This window comes from Rutidosis leptorrhynchoides, chromosome 10, assembly GCF_046630445.1.
Source record: "Rutidosis leptorrhynchoides isolate AG116_Rl617_1_P2 chromosome 10, CSIRO_AGI_Rlap_v1, whole genome shotgun sequence".
NCBI lineage: Eukaryota > Viridiplantae > Streptophyta > Magnoliopsida > Asterales > Asteraceae > Rutidosis > Rutidosis leptorrhynchoides.
Genome location: NC_092342.1, coordinates 350,099,720 through 350,123,155, shown reverse-complemented (window position 1 = coordinate 350,123,155; position 23,436 = coordinate 350,099,720). Strand labels below are relative to the sequence as shown.

General features: G+C 36.0%; 1 protein-coding gene across 2 annotated transcripts; it reads right to left on the bottom strand.

Moving 5' to 3' along the window:
- Nucleotides 1–5,035: 5,035 nt before the first annotated feature.
- LOC139873273 (SNW/SKI-interacting protein-like) lies at nt 5,036–7,029 on the bottom strand. 2 transcript variants are annotated; one of them, XR_011767294.1, is made up of 4 exons: nt 6,831–7,029; nt 5,644–6,241; nt 5,208–5,489; nt 5,036–5,125 (listed from the first exon to the last, which is right to left on the bottom strand). XR_011767294.1 is itself a non-coding variant. In XM_071861203.1 (2 exons), exon 2 carries the CDS (start codon nt 6,227–6,229, stop codon nt 5,729–5,731), a length of 501 nt encoding a protein of 166 aa, XP_071717304.1. In that variant the 5' UTR covers nt 6,230–6,241; nt 6,831–7,029; the 3' UTR covers nt 5,633–5,728. The 2 variants fall into 2 exon arrangements, 1 of the variants encoding a protein (XP_071717304.1); XM_071861203.1 differs by lacking the exons at nt 5,036–5,125; nt 5,208–5,489 and having other exon boundaries at nt 5,633–6,241.
- Between the last annotated feature and the right edge of the window lie 16,407 nt (nt 7,030–23,436).

Here is a 23,436-nt window from a genome sequence, read left to right as displayed (position 1 = left end):
AATCACGTTTCGAATTCTATTGGCAAGTAACTTTGAGATGATTTTGTAGTAACTTCCGATGAGGCTTATTGGCCTATAGTCACGCAAGTTAACCGGATCATTTTTCTTTGGTATTAAGGTGATAAACGAAGCATTACACCCTAGAGTGATTTCACCACTACTCCAAAACCAATGAATTGCCTTCATTAAATCACCTTTAATCAATTCCCAAAATTTGTGATAAAAAACAAAATTAAAACCATCGGGCCCGGGCGCTTTCGAACCATCACATTCTTTAACGGCTAACCACACTTCTTCTTCACTAAAGGGAATTTCCAATGATGTAGCCTCATCTTGTGGAATCTTTGAAGTCTCAAAACCACCAAAATCAAAATTACTCGAATTCGAATCTTCATAAAATGATTTAAAGTGTCTAAACACTTCTTCCTTTACGTCACCCGGATTCTCCTGCCATAATCCATTTATGTGTAGACCCCGAATATTGTTTTTGTTATTTTTCCTTTTAATTACCGCATGAAAGTATTTTGTATTTTCATCACCATCCATCGCCCATTTGACTCGTGATTTTTGTTTTAGCATGTTTCGTTTTACCCGATCTTTCTCGACCCACTTGTTTCTATTATTAAGCCATTCAACTCTTTCAATATCCGTAAGGCTCCTGTTTTCTGCTTCATTATCCCAATAATTGCACAATTCATTAAGCTCTTTAATTTCTTTGTCAATATTACCGTATGTATTGAAGGCCCAGTCTTTGAGTTTACACTTAACGTTTTTGAGTTTTAACCTGAATAGAGTGTCGGGCCTACAAGGGCCAACCGGAACAGACCATGCTTCTTTGATAATATCTGTCACGCCATCTAATTCGAACCAGCAATCAAAAATTTTCGTGGGTTTGGGCCCGAAGTCCACTGACCCGTGTTTAAGCAAAATAGGTGTGTGATCAGATAACTGTCTATCAAGTGCAGTAACAGAAAGATCATTCCATAGTAACGCAAAATTATTCGATACTAGAAATCGATCTAACTTACTGAATCGAAGACCATCGTCGCTGATTCTTGTGAACTTGCGACCCGTTAAAGGGATTTCAATTAGCCCATTATCGTTAATAAATTTGTTGAACTTGGAGGCTCGTCTAGAAATAAAGTTGGTGTTTTCTCGTTCATTCGCGCTCCTAACTTCGTTAAAATCCCCACAAATAACCCAATTATCCATATCGAATAACAAAAGTTCGTTTAAACTCTCCCAAAACTTCTTTTTTTTCGCATCACTATGGGGTCCATACACGTTAACAATAACTACTTCAGAATCATAATTGACAAGTGTACCTTTGACGGCTACGTAGAAGTCACCAGCTACAGCTTGATCAACATGGAAGATACTTGCATCCCAAATCGTTAATAGTCCCCCAGATCTACCAACACATTCCTTAACAGCATATTTGACATGTTGAGAGCCCCAAATATTTTCAACCCATCGATCACTGAAGGTCTTGCGTTTAGTCTCCTGTACTGTCACTACAATTGGATTGGATTCACGAATTATTCTTTTGAACCACGCTTGTTTACCATCCTGATTGAATCCGCGAATATTTACCGAAAGAATCTTCATTATACACAATAGTAATATCACGAAACACGACATCTAGGTGAATTAAGTTAGGCCTCCTGATTAATTTTGAACCCAAGGAGCCTAGCAAAATCGCATAGATTAACGCTAGCTTCAGATTCTTCTTGCTTGGAATTTTCTTTGGAGCGTACTTTCTTTGATTTGGTCTGGATCAACTCACAAATTGAAGGTGAGTGATGACGTTTAGAACCGCTCACTTTATACATCGTTTTTCTTTCTCTAGCGATTCTTTTGGCATAATTTATTCGAGAAGAAGCCTGCCATTTACATACCTTGTGCCATCTGGAACACCCTCTTGAATCACTGTTCTCCTTCGTTGGTGATTTGCACGAGATTTGTTTTCTATTCTGGCTACTGGTGTTGATTGAGGATTTAAACCCTTGGACGAGATGGGCTATTTGTTCTGGGCTCCCATTAGTTTCTTTGTTCCATAAGTTGGTTTCAGGTTCGTGAGTTTTGGGCCCAAATAATTTTAATCCAAGCTCAATACCCTTTAAAAATTTTTCTCTTGCTGGGTCGTTTATTTTATGAGTTGTAGGCCCAGAACATGTAGGCCCGGTAGAAACTGAGTTGTTGGTGTTATTATCCAGGCAATTCGACATCCTAGATCTTTTGGGTGCCACGTGATCATTACTTTTTTCATGCGTATCTTGAACAAAGGAATTTGAGTCGTTATTTCCATTACTGGCCTCGTTACTAGGGTTTTTGGGACTCGTATTGGTTTTTGGAACTTGTGTGAAGGACTCCTCGGTTTCCACTCTTAATGATTCCGTCTTGTTTGCCGGCGAGATGACCGGAGAATTGGCCGGATTTTTTCCGGGTTGGGATTCGTCATCGGAAGAGAATGGATCATCCTCTTCCATGTTATCCGAGCCTCTTGAATTGACCGACTTGTTTTCCATCTCATCTGATTTATGCTCCTCCAATTCCAACTTGATGATATTACGTGTATCTTCAAAAGCATGAACAAAGAAATCCAAGTTTCCATGATGGATTAAAACTGAGTCGTTGATAGGCTCAGGTTGATCAACATTAAGAAGTACCCGCCCATGGGTTAGGTTTTGGTCACCCTCAAAATGGCAGTTTTCTAATTCCAATACACTACCCCATAGTGTACTAATTCTAGTAAATGTATTCTCGTTCCATATTGGTACAGGGACGCCATATATCTCAATCCACGTTAGTCTACCATGGTACACATATGAGTTATCCCATTTTCTCAAATTGTTGATCCATCTTCTGATACTGTGATGTTCGTTTCCTAAAATATTATCACATGTCGCCTCATTATCAAACATCATAATGACATTAAGCCCACCAATGTATTTGATGTGTGCATTATCGAGTCCTTCCACATCGCATATTCTTTTAAATTGTTGCAGAATATTATAATTAACTACCTCTCCAACCAGTGAATGAGTTAGAACGCTGCTGTTATCCCCATTATCTTCAATTGTAAAAGATCGGTAAAGTGTGGTATTGTTATGGTCCTCGTTTCTGTCTTTGTTGGTACAGGTTTTGTGTGAGTGATTTTCGTGAGTGTGGTTTTGATTAGGGTTTGTGTGATTTTGGTTAGGGTTTGTGTGATTGTGGTTAGGGTTTGTGTGATTGTGGTTAGGGTTTGTTTTGAATGCTTCTGTAGGGGTAGGATCAGGGTTGATTTTTGTGGTATGGTTGTTTTCGTTGTTGACCTTTGGTACCTCCTTCCATACAGTTGGGTTTCCTTTGTTGTTTTTTGAGATATTCATCTTCCATACAACTTCATCCTTCATTGTTTTTGTATCGTTTCTGCGACCATATTTGTTGAAACTCGTTTGAATGTGAGCAGTTTTCACATTCCTTTCTCTTGCCTTGAATGCCCCAAGTCCCCATCCTAATAGTTGTACTCTATTAAGTTGCGATAGCATTGCATCCACGTTCTTTACATCTTCATATCTCACGAATCCGAATCGATGCCCATTTAGCAAACGTTTCCTGGCGATGTACACATCTTTAACGTATCCCCACTTGTTAAATACCTTCCATAGTTCTGAGATTCCCCATGTTTCCGGAAAATTGTAAAACATGAACGATGTGATTGTAGGTAGATTAATTCCCATCGGACGATCTCTGTAGTAGTTCCCTCTTCGTGCCCCTCGTTGTTTCATCCATCCATACATGTCGTCGTCGTCTCTCCTCGTTGGGTATTCGAACGATTATTAACCCTTGGCTAAATAGTTAATATTGACAACATGATGAATAGTTCAAATGGTAAATTAATTAGTAAGTGGCTGAATAATTGGTGGCTGTCATTTGCGCCATCCACTTATTGGTATTGAAGTAGCAAAATGTGTGATGTTTACTCGTAAATTCACAGTAATTTCCTTCTTTATATTGTATTTTTTTCATTATTCAGTTTCATTGATAAGAAATAACACAGAGTACTTTTTCTCTCACGCTTGTGTGATTCATACATTCATCATTTTGATTTTATCTCAACAATTAAATTTCATTTGTTGATAGATTTAGTGATTCAGATTGTGAGTTTGTTCATCAATTTCTCGAAGTGATTGCCTAAAGTACTCGAAACATATTTCGGCGGGACCCCATAATAACCTCCATTCTTGTCATATTCATGCATTCTTTAACCTACTATGTATTGTCTAACTAGATCATTGAATCACGGATGCACTCATGGAGATCAAGTACTAGTAACGGAATGACATACACAATCCAAAAACATGGTTCTCTACTAGGGGCGCCTTTAAGTAGGCGACTAATTTTGACATTTAAAAAAATGCAACACACTCAGATTAGATCCCCACATATACATAATAGCGCAGAACTGCAAACTTGACAAAATTAATTATTTGTGAAAATATAGCAATAGAAAATTCATGTGTTAAGTACAAAAGTAGAAACGATATGATTTATGATATCAGATCCAAGCAAAATGGGAATATACACATCTGGATGACCGAAGAACCGAAAGAGAAGATGGTATAATATGGGGTCGCCTGATCCCGAATCCACATCTGGCAGATGCGAAGTAGATTGGAGTTATCTCTTAGATCTTATGTAAATGACGGGATTTGGAGTAAAACGGAGAAAATGGATGGAAGGAACACCCTTTCCAAACATATTCATAAATTTTTACATACCTAACGTTTACTGAAGAAGTTAATTACTAAAACTAGAACATTTGATCTATTCTATTTAGATTAATAAAACAAAAAGCGTACCTTCACAACCAAATGACTGGCACAAAAGGATGTTAAAAACAATAAAAAAAGATGCAGAGAACTGTTCCTAAATAGGTTACTCTTGTATAACACTAGAATAATCCGGCCATCGTTTGACAAATTTACAAAATGACGCAATAAAAATTTTCATGTCAACAGATAAAGAACAATGAACAAATATTCATAATTTGAAAAGATCACCGTTTCAAAGCTGCAGTCCCACCTGTTTTTGTAAACTCGAAAGTTCAGTACTTCATTGCAACTACCAAATTTTGTACCTACACAGTAAAAAAATAAATTTATATACAGACATTAATAAAGAAATACAGGTGATAACGCATGCTACTATGAGATTAGTACCGAAATAAATTTTGATCGTATACTGAATCGATACTTCACGAGCATAACCAAGTTGATCTTGGGGATTCCAAATTATATCTAGAGATTTTGATTTCTCCTTATTGAGTATACCTGCAACAATCAACAGACGTAAGGTCAAGATGGGTTATGCGAAGTTTCAACCCATCTTGACCTACGTGCAGTTCACTCTCAAACGTATAATATAAAACATCACACATGTTGAACCTTCTTTATATCAATAGATCAACTACACTTGTTTTGGTACCTCAAATCAACAATAACCTAAACACAAATAGATTAAGAAAGAATTAAAAGGAATTAATACAAGATAAGATTGCTAAGCTATAAAATATCAAAATACTCATTTTGACTAGATGATAACCCCTTCGTGAAAAGATGATTTTAAGAAGAGTTTATTTTTAAACAGCTTTTAGACCTCTACTATTAACATTCTCTCTAACAATATGCATATTTAGCCGCCAATCTTCTCTCTCATTCTTTCTTTCTCTACGTCTCTCTCTTCACGAATCTTCTCTCTCCTCTTTTGATTCTCTTGGCGCGTCCTGCTCCTTATCACATCGGGGTTCTTTGTCTTTCAACGTCATTTCCTTTTGAACTTTCGACCTCATGGCAACAGCTTCTCGTGCTCTCTGTTCAGCTACATATAACGCTTCAGAAAGCTTTGCAAAGTTATCGTTATTAATTTGAACCTCTTGAAGTCCTCTACCATCGGCTGCCAAACGTTTATCAAGTGCGATAGTATACCCTTTTGGATTCTTCCAGTTAGAGATACATGTGGGAATCTTAAAATCTTGTTGGTCTTTTACGGTACCAGGTCGAGAAGGGGAATGCATAACCGGGACAGATGACGAATCTTTGTTCCTACTACCCATATCAAGAGGATATTGAGCATAATGAATCTCCGGAAAAGCTCCACCATCACCGTACTGATGTGCTTTTGATGGCCGATAGTTCAATCGTTCTGCTGTATTATATAACGGAATTGGATTTCGATTAATCATTGTAACAGAAACCTGCAAAAAGAAACAAAAAAATATGCAGAAATAAATCAGTAGCTAATAATTGATGTGGACAAATAACAGAACAGAACAAACGTGTCGAAAGTTAAATCCCAAATAGCTAGGTGCCAATATATATATATACACTGAGATAACCATAAACGATTCAAATTCCTAAAATAAATTATGCTTAAACTTAAGGAACAAGAAATAAAAATTAAACACAAATTAAAATATTATTAATTAATCCATTCGGCTTCAGACCCAACCCAAAAACTAACTTAAATCTATAAAAAAATTTATCAAACAACTAAACACTCTTAATCAAAATTACAATGTCATCTAAACTTAGAATTTTGATAAAATATATAACAGATAAATCAAAAGATAGAATAAAATAATAACTGCATAGTATTGGCTGACTACTTTGTATGAACGGCAGAGGTTACGCCTCTCGGCATATTAGCTCAAATTCAACACGAAACCTAGGTACTACAGTACAGTACAAATATATATACAGAACCCCGTGATGATATAAATATAAATTTAAGGAATTAATTAATGCGCCATATGTAAGAAGAAAAATAAAAATTAGTCGACATACCGGATTTTATAAAGTCTTGATCGATGAGATTAACGATGTATCAATTATCAGGATTGATTCCGATTGAGACGAATTAAGTGTATCTCTGGTGTGATGAGACTTGGGGATCGATATTTTGCATAAGATATACCTAGTAGGGTTTTGCGGGTGTAGTTTTTTTTTTTTTTTTTTAATCTTCGATAATACTTTTGGAGACCCGTTAAACAATGCAGGCGGCTATCTAATCAATCTTCTGAAATTTTCTAATATATCTTAAATTTAATTAATTAATAAAGAAAATATTAAATACTACTGTAAAAACTTTTTTTTTTTTGAAAGCCAAGCAGAATATATATATATATATATATATATATATATATATATATATATATATATATATATATATATATATATAGTGGTAGGATCAAGAGGGAAGTAACCAAACGGGGGGAAGCAAAACTTTTTTTTTTTTCGTTTTTTGAAAAAACTTTATTCACGAACATTATAGATGAGATGAAAATATGAACATTTAGTAGAGACACTTTGTGATAAATGCTTTTATTTTGGCGGGAAAACGCTCGAAGAAGTAATATATAACAATTATAGTATTTTTCGAGCGTATGTTGAGGTTTTAGCTATTGGGGTTTAGATATTAGGGTTTATAGGGTTTAGATATAGGGTTTAGAAATTTAGGGTTTAGGGTTTAGATTTAGGGTTTAGATTTATGATTTAGATTGAGTTTTTAACACGAACGGTTTAGAGTTTAGGGTTTAGGGTTTATGGTTTAGGGTTTGGTGTTTTGGGTTTATGGAATAAACCCAAAACACCAAATCCTAAACCCTAAACTCTAAACTCTAAATCGGGCTAAATTTTACTTCACAAAACATGAAGAAAAAAAACGTTCATATTCTTCACGAACAATATTATCTTTAATGTTATTTTTGTCGATCGTTTTCTCGCCTAAATAATAACATTCATCACGAAGTGTCTCTTCTAAATGTTCATATTTTCGTGTGATCTTGATGCTGGAAAAAAAAAATTCCAAAAAAAATGAAAAAAATAAAATTTTTTGCTTCCCCCTGCTTCCCCCCGATTGGTTACTTCCCCATTGATCCTGCCCATATATATATATATATATATATATATATATATATATATATATATATATATATATATATATATATATATTGAAACAACCCAACCCGTATTCCATACGATAATTTTTTTTTTGTAATGATACACATTTACGCGCCAATAAAATATGTAAACCAATCCACAATTTCCATTTAAACGTTCAACAATTTAAATGTTTACAAGAGGCACGAAGACCATTAATTAAGTTCAATACAAGTTTGACCCACTACAACAATAGTTTATAATCCAAACGACCCTTTGAGCATGGTTTGGGACTAAACTACCCAAAACGTTAGGCCAACTTTCAAACTTCAACAAAACATCATCAAAGGCCACCTAGTGCCCGATAACCCCTTTGCCCTTATTGCACCTGCAACTAAAGAGATAAACAACGAGAGGGGTAAGCTAATGCTTAGTGAATGCAATAATTATACATGTTCATATATAACCTACTTACTTGCAATCACTTACACAATACCGTATACAAGCTAGCAATTCGACAATCATGCAAAACATTATGCATATACCAATAACCGCAATTCACATTGAGCTAGTAATAACAAAAGCCTATACCCCTTTCATGTAGATATCATAGGCTAATTGTATCTAGATCTTCGGATAATCGCGTGCGAATGTGACTAACTAAACTAGAATCTAATCTGTAAATTGCTCTCTGTTTTATACTCTGTGGATTGTGTTTATTGAATGAGCATGTAAGCTTCTGGAATATGAATTTTAACATGATATGTGACTTATTGTTAGTTTATGTCAATCTCTGAAACCTTATGCATTGGGCACAATAGAGCCGTACTTTATGTGGATTCTGATTTGAGCTAAAAAACTGAACATTCAACTTGCATGAATAAACTGTACAAATTGGCTAAACAAAATTTGATAGATTTTTGATATGTGTTACTTTGACTTGTCCTTGAACTATGGATACTGGTCTTGTATCAATTTCATGTCCTTAACTCCGGTTATAGCCAAAACGAAATCAGTGCGCGGTCAGAAACTGATTGGGCAAGCCCCAAATGTACCCCTTCTGATTCCTGACTTTTAATTATCGTATGAGTCCCTGGCCGGACTTTTTGAAATCGATTTTAAGTATATTTATGATCTGGAGTTTGCCATGTTTACGTGAATTTTGTACTATGAGATATTGTGCTAAGTATGCTACGTGTTCATGAACTTTGTGCACAACGATAAACGGAAATTGTGAAAATGATCATTCATGACCTGAAACGTATTGTTTGACTTAGATTTGACATGTTGACCAACATTTGACATGAACCTACTGATGTTGACTTTAGTTGACCACATTGACCAAGTTTGACTTTCGGTTTGACTTCGGTTGACTTTGTTTGACTTGCATGAATTACTTGACTATATGTTGACTTTTACTTTGAAACGCGTCGAGTCAAGCAATAAGACAACTTATACTATGAAACCACCCTTATTTAAGATACATATATTGACCAACCTATATATGTATACTTAGGTTGTCTTATTCAGCTGTAAACCGTACAAGTTTTGTCTGTCATCCAAGCTTATTCAAAGGTGAGTCTACAGTCCCGCTTTTTACATGTTTTTAGGGATGAGAATACACGCTATTATACTTACTTTATCAATTGCTTTTGTATTGACACGAGTACTATATATGCGTACTGAGTTTGTTCACAAAGCCTCTAGCTTGAATACTTTTAATACCATCGGTGTAAGCACAATTTACATGGACGGATCCGTTAGGTTGAAAACCTCACCCGCTATAATAAATGTTGTAACATCCCGCGTTTTTCCGTTAAATTTATTTTAACACCGTCTTTTTTTTTTATATATATATATATATATAATATCTTTCGTCATTTAAATTTGTATCCTTCGTTAACTATCGTTCATAATATCCTCGTTATTTAATTATAAAGTCATCCGTTACTCGAACGTTTTTAAAATATTCGTTGGGTTAATTCCCGCACCCGCTTTGAAACTCGAGGGACCGAGATTGCCAAATGGGCAAACTAGTTGACTAGGTCAACTAGTCAACCCACTTACCACATCCATTCATTTCATCTCCACCTCCCACCTTCATCCTCCTCTTTCTCTCTACTTCCCATTTTTTGAACTCAAAACCCTCAAACATAAAATCATCATCTAAATCCGATTGGAGAAGCAAACATCAAAACAAATTACATTTTCGTGATCCTCTCTTCATCCTCTTCAATTTGATACCAACTTCATCTCATTTGGGTAACTTTCTAAAATCACTAATTTTATGTGTTCTTGAGATTTTTGAGTTATAAAGTTGTTAATTAGTGTCTATGGCTCATTGTGATGTCGTGTATGTAATTTATATGCTCGATTCGTTGTTTTTGGTGTAACTAGTTCAATATGAAAATTACTTGCTAAATCCTTGATTTTGGATGATCAAATGTTGTTAGATTGTTAAAGTGCATGTTTTAAAAGTGTTACTAGTATCATTAGCTTCGTTTTGATGTATAGGTTGATTAAGGAAACTCCAAGAACATGATTAATGATTTTGTGAACTTGGATTAGGGTTTGATGAGCTTTACATGAACTTTTGATGCATTGAATGCCATGGATTATTATTGGTAAGTGTTTAGTTGGATTGTATGCTTGATTACCTTCGAAACGGCATATCATTCACGTAAATTGGTTGCCCGAATCATTGAATTGCATTTATGAACTTGTATGCGGTTAATGTTAAGCATTAGATACGGTTTTGGTTGTTGTAATAGGTAGATTGATTGATGAGATGTGTTTATTAGTTTTCCTCGTCAAATTACCTTCCCAACGGTATAAGATACTTGTCTTGATTGTTTGCGGATCATTAATGTTGATTTTGATATGAGTTTGTTTGGTTTTGATTGAGTAAATGCGTTTAGTTATTCTCCTTGTCAAATTACCTCTCTAATGATATATGATATGCGTTTTAAGTGTTTTCGGTGCATGAGATGTGTTAAATTGTATTTTGTTTCGTGATTTGGACCATTTTTCTGCAAACTGCATGTTTCCCAGGTATTGTGCGCCGCGCATATACCCGCGCGCCGCGCAGAATTAGAAATCCCAGATGTTTGCCTTCGTGGTTAAGTTCTGACCAGGATTTACACTTGGGTGCGCGCCGCGCAACCCATAGCGCGCCGCGCATACTGCCCAGCTCATTTTGTCTTTGTTTTTCATGTCACAAAATGTTTCCCGCTTAACCGTAACTCCGATTAACATGAAACTTGGCCATTCTGCTCATAAATGATTTCTCATCATGGGAAAATTGTCGGATACCCGACCCGACCCCGTTGACCTTGACTTTGACCAAGTTTGACTTTTAGTCAAACTTAACCAAACAATTATACGATCGTTCTAACATGCTTAATTACTTGTATCGTGCATGAAACTTGACTAATTGATTCACATGCTACATAATCGAGTCGTAACGAGCCATAGGACTAATTGAACATCTTTGACCGTTTGTGTTTACCATTATTGATATAACCTATATGTTTAGGTCAAGACTAGCTTTGTCTTTGCAAGCGTTTACTTGTTGAAGTACTTTATTAACTCTTGCACGCAAGGTGAGATCATAGTCCCACTTTTACTCTTTTTGAACTTATATTTGGGATGAGAAAACATAAACGATTCTTTTGAACTAAGTGAACACAAGAACGGGAAAATAAACATTCTATATACGAGTTTAGAACAAAATCCTCAATTCAATTATCATTAGTTACATTTGCAGGGTGTAAGTGTAGGCGTGAACTTATGTTGTATAGCCATATGGGTTTGACAACCCTCATCTTTGACGGTTCGCTACCGTCTACGGATGAAATATATTTTCGGGAACAGTGTTGTTCTAGCACTAATTTATGGGGTATTCAACGGACGGAATGTTAAGCTTTGATAATTGGGTGCTCGTGAATATTAACTTTAGAATGTATTACTATTATTTCAACTTTACAAATCTTGTGGTTCGGCTTACTTTACTTTTACTCACATACTTACTTAAACCTATGATTTCACCAACGTTTTCGTTGACAGATTTCTATGTTTTTCTCAGGGCTTGCACGATATGTGAAACATGCTTCCGCTCACTATTTGATACTTGCATTGGATGTCGAGTATACATGCATTACTTGGAGCGTCTTTTGACTTTACTTTAAACCGTGTCGCCTAGATTTCAAATGTACTTATAACCTTGTAACTTAACTTTTGGTTGAACAATTCTTGTAAACTTTGGAAACAATCTTTATTTTGAAATGAAGGCGACATATTTTGGTCAAACTTTGTCTTAAAGACTTATGACCATGCAATGGGACCTACGTAGACGACGCCGTCACTTGACGATTTGTCGGGGTCGCTACAAGTGGTATCAGAGCTTTGGTTGTAGGGATTTAGAGTTCATTTGTGTCCACCCCGAGTCATAGGGTACATAGGTGAATCTAGACTACAACCGGCATATAGACTGAAGTAGGAATTACTTGACTATTTGTGCATTTATACTCGAACTCTTCTATCATATCTAACTCGTATTCGATCTTGATCTTACGTTGATAAATTTTGTTGACGCGCCACCTTGACTTTATAAAGTAATGTTAAATGCACATGTAAATCAGGGTAATATAATTTCCGGGATTATATTACGGTGATTCACATGGACGTTCCGACATTATGACATAAAGAATTTAAGGCGAGTCAAGGAAAATTTTCTCTCTATCCTTATTCCATACTCCGGTTAGTATTGTTGAAAATACTAACCAACGATATCCTTGTGTCATGAAGGAACAATGGCTCACCAAGGTCAACACAATACCCCTCTCGAAACTCTAGGACAAGCTCTTCAACGAATGATAACCACCGCCGTGGGTACGGCCGTGGCCGATCACTTTTCCAACAACACCAATCGTGGAGCCGGTAATTCAAGCGAAGGTTGCTCCTACAAGAACTTCATGAAGTACAACCCTCCCACTTTCGATGGAACCGGAGGACCGGTTGTTCTCACCCGATGGTTTGAACAAATGGAGACCGTTTTTAACACAAGCGGTTGTCGAGACCAAGATAAGGTCAAGTTTTCCACCCTCACTCTTACCGGTATTGCTCTCTCATGGTGGAACACGTATGTACAAACGGTGGGTATTGATGAAGCCCACTCACTCTATTGGACCGAATTAAGAGAAAGAATGATCACCGAATATTTTCTGCGCGACGAGACTCGAAGGCTCGAACAGGGTCTAAGGAATTTAAAAACGGTCGGGAATGACCTCGAAGCTTATAATCAACGGTTTACCGAACTAGCCTCAATGTGTCCCAATCTCATGACTCCCGAATCCCTAAGAGTCGAACTTTACATGGATGGCCTCCCTAAGAGCATTCAACACGGGGTAATGACATCCCAACCCACTAACCTATAAGAGGCTTTAACAAAGGCCCGCCAAACTTTAGGAACGACAAATGAAATGAAAGCACCGACACCAATGGTCGAGAGCCACCCGAGTAACAACAAAAGAAAATGGGAAGCCTCGCAACCAAGCAACCACAACAATAATAACATCTCCAAGAAGCCTTTCACCCTCGGCCGCAAGAAAGGCTATGCCGGAAAACTACCTTTTTGTAACGAATGCCACAAGCATCACTTTGAAGGATGTGGCAGGTTTCGCCACCGGCGCCAAGGAAGTGGTCACGTCGCCAAACGTTGTGGAAGTACCACCCCCGTCGCTAGAATGATGCCCAACGCACACAGGACGGGTGCTTGTTTCGAATGTGGTCAACTGGGTCATTTTAGGAATGAATGCCCAAATAAGAAAATCAACCCCAACGCACGCCGTTGAACTTTCAACATCAACGCCTAGGATGCCCGAGACGACGATGGACTAGTCACGGGTATGTTTCTTCTCGAAATTCTCACGTTTCATGTTTATTCGATTCGGTTACCGTTAGACGTTTTATAAACAAGGCTCTGACTCATACTCTTTGCACTTCACCTTTTTCCCCTAGACACTACTTAGGCAATTTAAGTGACCAACGGAAAATATTGTGTGCCTATAAATTTTATTGGAGGATATACGTTAAGACTTTTGACTTGACACCTATAGAACTAGGGAGCTCGGAACCTATTCGTAAAAAAAAAAAAAAAAAAAAAAAAAAATGTTTCCCCATCATCTTGTATAGATTATTGTGAACTGAGTAATTTTCGGTTTGAAACCGATACCCTCTCTCTCGCATCCATGACCTCATGATTTCTTGCATGAATCCCGTGTCTATTCCAAAACGACCTCCGTTCCGGTTATCATCAATTGGGGGTTAAGGGAGACGATGTCTCCTGAGTCTTTTCCGAACTCGCAACGTTAGTTGTAAATCTCTCTTAGTACCATTCGATTTATCCAAGGCTCGTCCGTATCCATAAACCTCCTAAACCACGTATGCAAACTTATCTAGACAAATCTGTTATCGTATTTATAGATGACATCTTAACTTATTCAAGTAAAGAAGGAAAACGAACAACATCACCATCTTACGCTCGAACTTTTGAGAAAAGAGCAACTCTATACCAAATTCTCCAAGTGAGAATTTCTGTTGAACGAAGTCCAATTTTCTAGACCATAATGTTAATGGTCAAGGCATTACAATCAATCTCGAAATCAAGCCACATGTAATCAGGAAACTCTCCCCACTCAGACTTGTATTCGTAAAATCTTAGATCTTGTCTGTTATTACCGAAGATTCATTTCTGACTTTTCTCGTGTTACACGACTTTTAAACTCGTTAACTCACTAAGGAAAAACTATAAACCTCTCCGTGTTCGAGCCTTGAGCGTGATTCTTCACACCAACATTTCTAGTTAAATTCGTTATTTTGCACGAAGAAGTCGAATACTAAATTGTGGATCCGATCAATTTTCTCGTCATCACGTACCACACTACATACCTCTGATATTTCACCGTTACCGTCTGATATTACTGGAATTTAAGATAACACACAATCCAACGATACTTCACTCTTCTTTGACTTAACGCCCTTGTGTTTCTGATAATCGGCCAACTATTATTCAACCCCGAACTATACAACTACGTGTACTATCTCGTTTCTCTTTCAGACTTCAACTTTTGACAACTAGAGGCACGTTATGGCAACCTCGAGATGTAAGCTCATCCTATTCAAAGTCCTCATTTCACTCCTATCCTCATCGCTCGCATTTCCGTTTAAGGAAACTCCTTGTAACATTTCTCCATGGATAGATAAACTCCTCATATTACATTAGTATTCGCCACGAGGGTGAATAGTCCTAACGAACATTTTTCGAACCCTAACTGACTTGTTCAAACATATCTTAAGAGATTCTATTCCAACACGGTGTATCTTCGTCATTTATCCTGTATCGAAATACTCGTTTCACTTCTAGCGTTACAAGAGACCTTGGGAACCCGCTTAGACACATGTACCGTGTATCTCCCACAAACAGACGAACCGAACAAACGAACGATTTACGTCTTCGAAAGACATGTTTCAAACTTGCATGGTCGCTTTTAGTAGATCCCTCTTACAACAGTAGTCACCACTCGTGTGTTCACACGCACTTTCTGAAACCCTATAGGACCGCTAATGTCATACCCCGATTCATTTAACCAAAGCATGTGGCAAGCAAATCACCGAATCTGAACTCCATCAAGAAACAACAATTGAGATCGTTCAAGTCCGAGAAGGGCTCGAGATGACCCGTAGTCGCCAGAAGAGTTATACCAAACTTAGATGAAAACCTCACAAATCCCAGTGTGTAACCGCATAATATTGAGAAACCGCACCTTGGAAAGGTGTAATCCATTTTGGGAAATCGAGAAAGGCTATATCCGCAATATCGAACCTTTTGAAACCTTGGGGCGTATTGGAACCGCTTCCTACCGTTTAGAACTTCCGACTCAATTAAGTTTCCGTTTACCTTACATTTCGTGTAACAAACATAGAAACGTGTCCTGCGGAACAGGAACGTGCAATTCTTCTAAATGCACCAACTATTGAAGACAAACTTCTCTTCATAGGAAAACTAGTTGAAACCGGGGATCGTAAAAATCCAAATTCATGAGAACACTCAAGGACGTACCTTCACTTATTCATAGCATTGACATCTCCGGTCTCGAGTGAGAGGCATCGATTATTACTTCCAACTAAATTTCGGGACGAAATTTCTTTTGAGGTGTGGATAATGTAACATCCCGCGTTTTTCCGTTAAATTTATTTTAACACCGTCTTTTTTTTATATATATATATATAATATCTTTCGTCATTTAAATTTGTATCCTTCGTTAACTATCGTTCATAATATCCTCGTTATTTAATTATAAAGTCATCCGTTACTCGAACGTTTTTAAAATATTCGTTGGGTTAATTCCCGCACCCGCTTTGAAACTCGAAGGACCGAGATTGCCAAATGGGCAAACTAGTTGACTAGGTCAACTAGTCAACCCACTTACCACATCCATTCATTTCATCTCCACCTCCCACCTTCATCCTCCTCTTTCTCTCTACTTCCCATTTTTTGAACTCAAAACCCTCAAACATAAAATCATCATCTAAATCCGATTGGAGAAGCAAACATCAAAACAAATTACATTTTCGTGATCCTCTCTTCATCCTCTTCAATTTGATACCAACTTCATCTCATTTGGGTAACTTTCTAAAATCACTAATTTTATGTGTTCTTGAGATTTTTGAGTTATAAAGTTGTTAATTAGTGTCTATGGCTCATTGTGATGTCGTGTATGTAATTTGTATGCTCGATTCGTTGTTTTTGGTGTAACTAGTTCAATATGAAAATTACTTGCTAAATCCTTGATTTTGGATGATCAAATGTTGTTAGATTGTTAAAGTGCATGTTTTAAAAGTGTTACTAGTATCATTAGCTTCGTTTTGATGTATAGGTTGATTAAGGAAACTCCAAGAATATGATTAATGATTTTGTAAACTTAGATTAGGGTTTGATGAGCTTTACATGAACTTTTGATGCATTGAATGCCATGGATTATTATTGGTAAGTGTTTAGTTGGATTGTATGCTTGATTACCTTCGAAACGGCATATCATTCACGTAAATTGGTTGCCCGAATCATTGAATTGCATTTATGAACTTGTATGCGGTTAATGTTAAGCATTAGATACGGTTTTGGTTGTTGTAATAGGTAGATTGATTGATGAGATGTGTTTATTAGTTTTCCTCGTCAAATTACCTTCCCAACGGTATAAGATACTTGTCTTGATTGTTTGCGGATCATTAATGGTGATTTTGATATGAGTTTGTTTGGTTTTGATTGAGTAAATGCGTTTAGTTATTCTCCTTGTCAAATTACCTCTCTAATGATATATGATATGCGTTTTAAGTGTTTTCGGTGCATGAGATGTGTTAAATTGTATTTTGTTTCGTGATTTGGACCATTTTTCTGCAAACTGCATGTTTCCCAGGTATTGCGCGCCGCGCATATACCCGCGCGCCGCGCAGAATTAGAAATCCCAGATGTTTGCCTTCGTGGTTAAGTTCTGACCAGGATTTACACTTGGGTGCGCGCCGCGCATACTGCCCAGCTCATTTTGTCTTTGTTTTTCATGTCACAAAATGTTTCCCGCTTAACCGTAACTCCGATTAACATGAAACTTGGCCATTCTGCTCATAAATGATTTCTCATCATGGGAAAATTGTCGGATACCCGACCCGACCCCGTTGACCTTGACTTTGACCAAGTTTGACTTTTAGTCAAACTTAACCAAACAATTATACGATCGTTCTAACATGCTTAATTACTTGTATCGTGCATGAAACTTGACTAATTGATTCACATGCTACATAATCGAGTCGTAACGAGCCATAGGACTAATTGAACATCTTTGACCGTTTGTGTTTACCATTGTTGATATAACCTATATGTTTAGGTCAAGACTAGCTTTGTCTTTGCACGCGTTTACTTGTTGAAGTACTTTATTAACTCTTGCACGCAAGGTGAGATCATAGTCCCACTTTTACTCTTTTTGAACTTATATTTGGGATGAGAAAACATAAACGATTCTTTTGAACTAAGTGAACACAAGAACGGGAAAACAAACATTCTACATACGAGTTTAGAACAAAATCCTCAATTCAATTATCATTAGTTACATTTGCAGGGTGTAAGTGTAGGCGTGAACTTATGTTGTATGGCCATATGGGTTTGACAACCCTCATCTTTGACGGTTCGCTACCGTCTACGGATGAAATATATTTTCGGGAACAGTGTTGTTCTAGCACTAATTTATGGGGTATTCAACGGACGGAATGTTAAGCTTTGATAATTGGGTGCTCGTGAATATTAACTTTAGAATGTATTACTATTATTTCAACTTTACAAATCTTGTGGTTCGGCTTACTTTACTTTTACTCACATACTTACTTAAACCTATGATTTCACCAACGTTTTCGTTGACAGATTTCTATGTTTTTCTCAGGGCTTGCACGATATGTGAAACATGCTTCCGCTCACTATTTGATACTTGCATTGGATGTCGAGTATACATGCATTACTTGGAGCGTCTTTTGACTTTACTTTAAACCGTGTCGCCTAGATTTCAAATGTACTTATAACCTTGTAACTTAACTTTTGGTTGAACAATTCTTGTAAACTTTGGAAACAATCTTTATTTTGAAATGAAGGCGACATATTTTGGTCAAACTTTGTCTTAAAGACTTATGACCATGCAATGGGACCTACGTAGATGACGCCGTCACTTGACGATTTGTCGGGGTCGCTACAAATGTGGTGCATTTATTTTGAACATTAGATACGCTCGAACAAGTGTATAACATTTTAGGAGGTAAAGGCGGGTATAGTGGCTTCTATACTCGGGTCATTGCTAGTATTCAGGTGCTCAGATTATGCAAACGTTAAAATCTCGTGGTCAAGGAAACTAAACTATTTTTCCGATAACTGTTTTTCAGATACTGCTACATTACTTTAAACCTGTAGATTCACCAACATTATTGTTGACCTGTTTTTGCGTGTTTTTATTCTCAGGTCCTTAAGAGGTAGACTTCCGCTGTGTTTGCTGCATGTCTGGCCTTGGAGTCAGCATTTGATTTAATGAACATTATCTACTTTCACATTTAAAACTTTTATAACTGTTTAAATACTGTTGGCTTGTGGTTACAATCACAACAGTGTTTCTATTTTGGGATTATTGACTTATGTTTTTGAAAGTCAACTTTTAATAAAATTAAATGCGATTGCTTTAAACGTCTCATATAGAGGGCGTAACTGTTAACTGTGGGACCTGGATTAACGCGCCGTCAGATGGAAATTTGGCTGGGTGTTATACCAACGGGGGTCGAACTCCTTACCTCCCCTAAAGGAGGCAGACCACCAACCGCTGGAACACATCACAACTTCTATTAATAGTTCAGAGATAAAAAACATACAATTTAAGAAAATGTCATAAAAGTAATTTATTTTCTATTTACTTTCCAGCTTTACCCTTACTTTTTCTTTCTCTTTTAATCCTATATTCTTATCCACATATATTACGGACGTAATAGAATTTTTACCTTATTATTTCTATCACTCTATACCTTAAAAGAGAGTTTTTATTAGCCAATAATTATTTCTAAAAACCTCTTTTATGAAATGTCCCGTTCTTATTGATTAAAAACGTTCCATATTAATTGATTTCGTTACGAGGTTTTGACCTCTATATGAGACGTTTTTCAAAGACTGCATTCATTTTAAAACAAACCATAACCTTTATTTCATCAATAAAGGTTTAAAAAGCTTTACGTAGATTATCAAATAATGATAATCTAAAATATCCTGTTTACACACGACCATTACATAATGGTTTACAATACAAATATGTTACAACAAAATAAGTTTCTTGAATGCAGTTTTTACACAATATCATACAAACATGGACTCCAAATCTCGTCCTTAATTAAGTATGCGACAGCGGAAGCTCTTAATAATCACCTGAGAATAAACATGCTTAAAACGTCAACAAAAATGTTGGTGAGTTATAGGTTTAACCTATATATATCAAATCATAATAATAGACCACAAGATTTCATATTTCAATACACATCCCATACATAGAGATAAAAATCATTCATATGGTGAACACCTGGTAACCGACATTAACAAGATGCATATATAAGAATATCCCCATCATTCCGGGACACCCTTCGGATATGATATAAATTTCGAAGTACTAAAGCATCCGGTACTTTGGATGGGGTTTGTTAGGCCCAATAGATCTATCTTTAGGATTCGCGCCAATTAGGGTGTCTGTTCCCTAATTCTTAGATTACCAGACTTAATAAAAAGGGGCATATTCGATTTCGATAATTCAACCATAGAATGTAGTTTCACGTACTTGTGTCTATTTTGTAAATCATTTATAAAACCTGCATGTATTCTCATCCCAAAAATATTAGATTTTAAAAGTGGGACTATAACTCACTTTCACAGATTTTTACTTCGTCGGGAAGTAAGACTTGGCCACTGGTTGATTCACAAACCTATAACAATATATACATATATATCAAAGTATGTTCAAAATATATTTACAACACTTTTAATATATTTTGATGTTTTAAGTTTATTAAGTCAGCTGTCCTCGTTAGTAACCTACAACTAGTTGTCCACAATTAGATGTACAGAAATAAATCGATAAATATTATCTTGAATCAATCCACGACCCAGTGTATACGTATCTCAGTATTGATCACAACTCAAACTATATATATTTTGGAATCAACCTCAACCCTGTATAGCTAACTCCAACATTCACATATAGAGTGTCTATGGTTGTTCCGAAATATATATAGTTGTGTCGACATGATAGGTCGAAACATTGTATACGTGTTTATGGTATCTCAAGATTACATAATATACAATACAAGTTGATTAAGTTATGGTTGGAATAGATTTGTTACCAATTTTCACGTAGCTAAAATGAGAAAAATTATCAAATCTTGTTTTACCCATAACTTCTTCATTTTAAATCCGTTTTGAGTGAATCAAATTGCTATGGTTTCATATTGAACTCTATTTTATGAATCTAAACAGAAAAAGTATAGGTTTATAGTCGGAAAAATAAGTTACAAGTCGTTTTTGTAAAGGTAGTCATTTCAGTCGAAAGAACGACGTCTAGATGACCATTTTAGAAAACATACTTCCACTTTGAGTTTAACCATAATTTTTGGATATAGTTTCATGTTCATAATAAAAATCATTTTCTCAGAATAACAAATTTTAAATCAAAGTTTATCATAGTTTTTAATTAACTAACCCAAAACAGCCCGCGGTGTTACTACGACGGCGTAAATCCGGTTTTACGGTGTTTTTCGTGTTTCCAGGTTTTAAATCATTAAGTTAGCATATCATATAGATATAGAACATGTGTTTAGTTGATTTTAAAAGTCAAGTTAGAAGGATTAACTTTTGTTTGCGAACAAGTTTAGAATTAACTAAACTATGTTCTAGTGATTACAAGTTTAAACCTTCGAATAAGATAGCTTTATATGTATGAATCGAATGATGTTATGAACATCATTACTACCTTAAGTTCCTTGGATAAACCTACTGGAAAAGAGAAAAATGGATCTAGCTTCAACGGATCCTTGGATGGCTCGAAGTTCTTGAAGCAGAATCATGACACGAAAACAAGTTCAAGTAAGATCATCACTTGAAATAAGATTGTTATAGTTATAGAAATTGAACCAAAGTTTGAATATGATTATTACCTTGTATTAGAATGATAACCTACTATAAGAAACAAAGATTTCTTGAGGTTGGATGATCACCTTACAAGATTGGAAGTGAGCTAGCAAACTTGAAAGTATTCTTGATTTTATGTAACTAGAACTTGTAAAATATATGAAGAACACTTAGAACTTGAAGATAGAACTTGAGAGAGATCAATTAGATGAAGAAAATTGAAGAATGAAAGTGTTTGTAGGTGTTTTTGGTCGTTGGTGTATGGATTAGATATAAAGGATATGTAATTTTGTTTTCATGTAAATAAGTCATGAATGATTACTCATATTTTTGTAATTTTATGAGATATTTCATGCTAGTTGCCAAATGATGGTTCCCACATGTGTTAGGTGACTCACATGGGCTGCTAAGAGCTGATCATTGGAGTGTATATACCAATAGTACATACATCTAAAAGCTGTATATTGTACGAGTACGAATACGGGTGCATACGAGTAGAATTGTTGATGAAACTGAACGAGGATGTAATTGTAAGCATTTTTGTTAAGTAGAAGTATTTTGATAAGTGTCTTTAAGTCTTTCAAAAGTGTATGAATACATATTAAAACACTACATGTATATACATTTTAACTGAGTCGTTAAGTCATCGTTAGTCGTTACATGTAAGTGTTGTTTTGAAACCTTTAGGTTAACGATCTTGTTAAATGTTGTTAACCCAATGTTTATAATATCAAATGAGATTTTAAATTATTATATTATCATGATATTATCATGTATGAATATCTCTTAATATGATATATATATACATTAAATGTCTTTACAACGATAATCGTTACATATATGTCTCGTTTAAAAATCATTAAGTTAGTAGTCTTGTTTTTACATAAGTAGTTCATTGTTAATATACTTATGGAGATACTTACTTATCATAATCTCATGTTAACCATATGTATATCCATATATATATATATCGTCATGTCGTTTTTACAAGTTTTAACGTTCGTGAATCGCCGGTCAACTTGGGTGGTCAATTGTCTATATGAAACATATTTCAATTAATCAAGTCTTAACAAGTTTGATTGCTTAACATGTTGAAACATTTAATCATGTAAATATCAATCTCAATTAATATATATAAACATGGAAAAGTTCGGGTCACTACAGTACCTACCCGTTAAATAAATTTCGTCCCGAAATTTTAAGCTGTTGAAGGTGTTGACGAATCTTCTGGAAATAGATGCGGGTATTTCTTCTTCATCTGATCTTCACGCTCCCCGGTGAACTCGGGTCCTCTACGAGCATTCCATCGAACCTTAACAATTGGTATCTTGTTTTGCTTAAGTCTTTTAACCTCACGATCCATTATTTCGACGGGTTCTTCGATGAATTGAAGTTTTTCGTTGATTTGGATTTCATCTAACGGAATAGTGAGATCTTCTTTAGCAAAACATTTCTTCAAATTCGAGACGTGGAAAGTGTTATGTACAGCCGCAAGTTGTTGAGGTAACTCAAGTCGGTAAGCTACTGGTCCGACACGATCAATAATCTTGAATGGTCCAATATACCTTGGATTTAATTTCTCTCGTTTACCAAATCGAACAACGCCTTTCCAAGGTGCAACTTTAAGCATGACCATCTCTCCAATTTCAAATTCTATATCTTTTCTTTTAATGTCAGCGTAGCTCTTTTGTCGACTTTGGGCGGTTTTCAACCGTTGTTGAATTTGGATGATCTTCTCGGTAGTTTCTTGTATAATCTCCGGAC

Bases quoted from the DNA above. Each gene is read 5' to 3' on its own strand.
- LOC139873273 (XM_071861203.1), bottom strand. From the start codon at position 6,229: ATGATTAATCGAAATCCAATTCCGTTATATAATACAGCAGAACGATTG.